At 33.1% G+C, this 5,390-nt stretch overlaps 1 protein-coding gene across 1 annotated transcript; it reads right to left on the bottom strand.

Moving 5' to 3' along the window:
- Positions 1 to 4,263: 4,263 nt before the first annotated feature.
- LOC101510576 (uncharacterized) lies at positions 4,264 to 4,743 on the bottom strand. Its single transcript, XM_004514989.1, has one exon. The coding sequence runs from the start codon at positions 4,741 to 4,743 to the stop codon at positions 4,264 to 4,266; it is 480 nt and encodes a 159-aa protein (XP_004515046.1).
- Between the last annotated feature and the right edge of the window lie 647 nt (positions 4,744 to 5,390).

Below are 5,390 nucleotides of genomic sequence, written 5' to 3' on the forward strand. Positions count from 1 at the left end.
TTCTTTACCTATTATACGACCTGTATATTCCTTATCTTAAAACGGTTGTTCAATAATGCGACAATAAATTTGCTCTTCATATTGCTTCAACTCCCGTTTTCTAAAAACAAACGAAACACATTGAAATGGATTGTCATGTAGTTCACAACAAGATTCAAGATGGAATTCTTCACTTAATATTGATACCTTCTATTGAGCAGGTTGCCGACATTTTCACAAAAGCTTTACATTCATTTCGTTACTTATGTCTTTTATCCAAACTCGGAATGTTGAATATCCATTCCAATTTGAGGGAGGATATTAAACATTGCTAGTCCTTTTTATTATAATAGTTATATATTGGTTTAGTTTGTATTTTGACTAAGTCTTTATTTTCCTCCTTCTCTAGATAGTTAGTTTGTTAAATTTTCTTCATTTTTTTTTTCCTTCTAATTCATTCTCTTAATATAAAATAGATAACATTTTTTCCTTTGTAATTTTTCAAGCAAGTGATTTTAATGAATAAAAAAAATTATTACGCACAAATGATGTCTTTGAATATAATTTCACTAACACTTGTGATTTCTCATGAATAAAAAATGATAATAAAAACAGAATATCTATGACTCAAGCCACCGTACCCGTTCGTCCAATTTCGTTAAAGAGTGACTTCTAATAGTTATAAGTAGATGTACTTCAATCAAAAAAAACTTTAAGGAAAGTTGAATTAGATGGCTCGCACTTTTTATCCACGTTTCATGAAGGATTAAAGAAAAAAAATGTTGTAGAGAAAAAAATGCTATGTCGATCATGAAAAACGATGTGTTGAATAAATGATAAAAAATTGAGTCTTTTATCATAATCTACCTTCATATATTATGTAAAATGAACTAGATTTGGGGGCAATACGGTAAACCAAAGTAAATATTATATAGTATAACTAAATTTAAATGCAGCATTCACATTGAATCCAAATAATAAATAAAAGTCGTTATGTTCCCAATTTTTCTTCCCAAAACAACCATCAATACCATCCCTTCCATTCCACCACCCTTTCTTTTCTTTTTTCTTTTATACACACAAGAAAAATAAAAAATGATGATTTATGTGAATCAAATTGTTTTTGTTTTTCAATCTGCAAATGAAATTCAATCACCCAATAACTATTGTTAAAATGATTATATTAATTTATTTATTAAATTCACAGTCAATTACAAATATTATAATAATATATCAATAATCAATAATGTAACTATGTGAAATAATCATTGAATTTTGAACGAGGATTTGTTATTTCATGAACGCAATCTTTCTTACGTACTCAACAATAATTAATTATGTTTTTATTTAATAAAAGTTACATTAATTGATTGATTAGTAGAATAGAACACGTCTTTATATATTTTTTAAACGACACGTCCTTATATATTCTCTCAACAGTCAATACCCACTTTCTAGTACTAGTATTTATTTCTCTTTTTAACATTTGTATCTATTGTGACAAGATAGCTAGATGAGGTATACACATATTCACACATCAAATTTGCTCTTTTTTATGTTTACTATTAAGATTGTGATATCTGGGACAACTTTTATTTGCTAATTTGAGATGAGCACCCAATCTCATTATTCTTAAGTTCAATATTTATGGTAGTTAGGTCTCTATGGAAAGGTCAAACTTACACGAATAGTTTATAATTTGCAAGTTGATCTGAAAAAAAATAATCATGTTTAGAGGTAGATATCAAATTACAAGTTTATAGTATTTTTTTTATTGATTTATAGGGTTTTTAGATAATAATTTAAGTAGTGTTTGTTAGAATAATTTGTATAACTAAGAGGAATTGAAATTGAAAAGAAGAGAGTAAAATAAGAATGTTCCGGTAAATGAAGATTGATTAGTCACTCCTAAGAATGTTCTTGGTATCACAAATTTATATCAAACAGTTTGCACAATAACTGCTAAAACATAATTCTAACCTTCTTTACTTCTAACTAACTTGTAACTTCATCTAATATCATATTTGAATTACAATTTTATTAACACTCTTCCTAATTCAAAAATGCTTAAGTGATGTAAATCCAAGCTTCTTCCTTAGCTCTTGGAATTTCACCATCTTCAATCCTTTGGTTAGAATATTTGCTTTCTGGTCATTGGTGCTGCAGTGCTCTAGTTTTATCTTGTCTTTAATAACTTGATCTCTTAGAAAATGAAATATTGTCTCTATGTGCTTGCTTCTTCCATGAGCACTTGAATGATTGGCTAGATCTATTGCAGATTTGTTGTCTACCTTTATCTTTATTGGTTCTTCACTTCTCAGTCCCAGCTCATTCATTAATTCCCAGTCCCAGCTCATTCATTAATTCTGCCAGCCATAGAGCTTGACAAGCTTTCATTGATGCAGCTACATATTCAGCTTCACAAGTGGACAATGTTACTATACTTTGCTTCCTTGAACCTCATGAGATTGGTGAATCATTAATCATGAACACATAGCATGTGGTGCTCTTCCTTTCATCTTTATCTCCACACCAGTCAACATCAGTGAAGCCAGCCAGTTCAGCTTCATATCCATTCGAATTTCTGGGATATAGCAGTCCAAACTCATTGGTTTCTTTAATGTATCTCAAAATCCTTTTTGTTGTCATGTAGTGAGGTGTTTTAGGCTTCTCCATATACATATTGGCCGGTCCAACACTATATGCAATGTATGGACTTGTATTGCACAAATACCTCAAGGATCCTACCATTTGTTTAAACATTGTATGATCGACCAACTCCTCATTTTCTTCTCTTACCAGTACCAACCCTGCTTCTAATGGAGTACTTGAACCATTACAATCTTGCATATTAAATTTCTTTAATACATCATTAACATACTTCTTTTGATGCATAAAGACTCCATTCCTTTTGATTACAAATTCAATATCAAGGAAGTATGATAATACTCCCAAATATGTCATTTCAAATTCCTTTTCCATTCTGTCTTTGAGCAATTGTATTTCAGTTTCTTCACTGCTAGTCACTAGCAAATCATCCACGTAGAGGCATATTAATAGTGTAGGTAGTGTTGTTGCCTTCTTAACATAAACTTCATGCTCATTCACACATTTCTTAAATTTTTGCTCTATGACAAACTTGTCAATTCTCTTGTTCCAGACCCTAGGAGTTTGCTTCAGGCTATACAATGTTTTCCTCAACATGTACACATTGTCTTTTTTGCCTTTTAACTTATAACCTGGTGGTTGTTTCACATACACTTCTTAGATCACTTAGAGCCTTATCTTCAATGATTAGTTCTATTTCAGTCAATAATGCAAAATATATCAATTATCCATCTACATTGATTGTTGATTCAGATGTTATTTCACATTGATTTAATTTGACTGAGGGTTGTCTGATTCTCCCAGATCCTCTCACTGATTTTGTTGGCTAATGGGCTAGTTGTCCTGCTGATTCAGTTGGTTGATCATCATCCAGTTCCATTATTCCTGTACTGCTTGAATTGGCTGCCTTCATCTGCCAGTCCCAATGTTTTGACTCATCTACTAGTATGTCTCTGGTTCATCTGCCAGCAACACCATCTGCTCAACCCTATCATCCAGCTTCCTCTTGCTTTGGACTGGCACATGTTTGAAGCATAGCGAGTCAAACACTTTCAGATGATTCATTGTTGGCTTCCTTCCAGACCAGGCCTCTTCAGGTGTCCTAGTGTCAAGTTTTTTGGTTGGACACCTATTCAAGATGTATATTGCAGTTGATACTGCTTATCCCCAAAATTTGTGAGGCATGTTTTTTCCCATCAACATGTTTCTAGCCATTTTGAATATAGTTATATTTCTTCTTTCAACAGTGTTATCATGTTGTGCAGTGTATGGTGCAGTCACTTCATGCAACATTCCTTCTCCTCCATTTGTCCTGATGATTTTCATATTAAGACCACTTTGATTTTCTGCCATCACTTTGAATCTTTTAAACATATCAAGCACTTCCATTTTTCTTTAAATTAGATATATCCAGACATTCCTTGTGAAATCATCAACGAATGACACAAAGAAGTTGTTACCTCCTATTGACATTTCTTCAAATGGACCACAAACATCAGAACAAATGACCTTCATCGTCCTTGAAGATCTAGTAAGCAGTTCTGATTTGAGTTTGTTCATGTGTTGTTTGGCCTTGCAACATTCTTCACATATCTGAATTTCAGGAATTCCTAGCATCATGCCCCTGCCCAACAACATTTGAAGACTCCTAAAATTCAGGTGCCCAAACCATTGGTGCTACAGCCAATTTTCACTTCTTATTTCAGCAGTCAAGCATTGATTCTCTCTGATTTGAATCTCAATCTTGAAGGTTCTGTTCTTGGACAATGGTGCCTTCAAGACAAGCCTCTTTGAACTATCAAACATCTTCACTTGCCCATTTTCCATCTTCATAGAGTATCCTTTTTCCAGCAATTGTCCAAGACTCAACAGGTTGTTCTTCATGTTTGACACATACAACACATCACAAATGAACGATTGTTTGCCATATCTCTTTTGAATCAGTACCTTGACAACATCTTCAGTTGTCATTGTGATATTGTCTGCAAATTTGATCTCTCTTTTCACCTTCTTATCAATGCTTACAAACCACTCCTTATATTCATTCATATGATTAGAACAACATGTGTCAAGATACCACAATTTTGGGCAATCGTCGTCTGAATTAGTGATAACCATTAGTAGTACATCATCTGAACCTAAGTCATCAGCTACCATATGAGCTTCATCATCCTCTCTTTATACCTTCTTGGATCTACATTCATCTGCAAAGTGCCCCCATTTTTTACAATTATAATATTGAATCCCCTTCTTGTTAAACTTCTTCTTACCATTTGATTTCTTGTTGTGATTATGATTGTTGTTCTGGTTTCTTGAATTTCCAGCAATGCCTTCATCTGAATCATGCTTCTTGTACCACTTAGATTTTCCTTTTCCTTTCTTGTATTCCACTCCATCTTGATTGAATTTCTTGCTAACCTGAGCCTGCAATACCTGCACTTGAGTTGTTGTACTTCTTTCTTTTAATTCCAGTTCATGAGCTTCTAGTGATCCTTGCAAGTTTTCCACTTTCAATGTCTCAAAGTTCTTTGATTCTTCTATGGCCACCACTATGTGATCATACCTTGGAGTCAATGTTTTCAGAATCTTCTCAATGATCATCAACTCATTTATTACTTCACCATTGCTTCGCATTTGATTGGCAATTGCCTGCATTCTACTGAAGTAATCAGCCACATTTTCATCTTCCTCCATCTACAACAATTCATATCGCCTTCTTAGCATTTGTAGTTTCACTTTCTTGGTTTTCTCACAACCCTTGTAATATTTCATCAAAAATATCTCATGCCTCCTTTGATGTAGAT

Source organism: Cicer arietinum, chromosome 3 (assembly GCF_000331145.2).
Source record: "Cicer arietinum cultivar CDC Frontier isolate Library 1 chromosome 3, Cicar.CDCFrontier_v2.0, whole genome shotgun sequence".
Classification (NCBI taxonomy): domain Eukaryota; kingdom Viridiplantae; phylum Streptophyta; class Magnoliopsida; order Fabales; family Fabaceae; genus Cicer; species Cicer arietinum.

Excerpts from the sequence above, each read along its gene's own strand:
- LOC101510576 (XM_004514989.1), bottom strand. The coding sequence starts at position 4,743 with ATGGTAGCTGATGACTTAGGTTCAGATGATGTACTACTAATGGTTATC.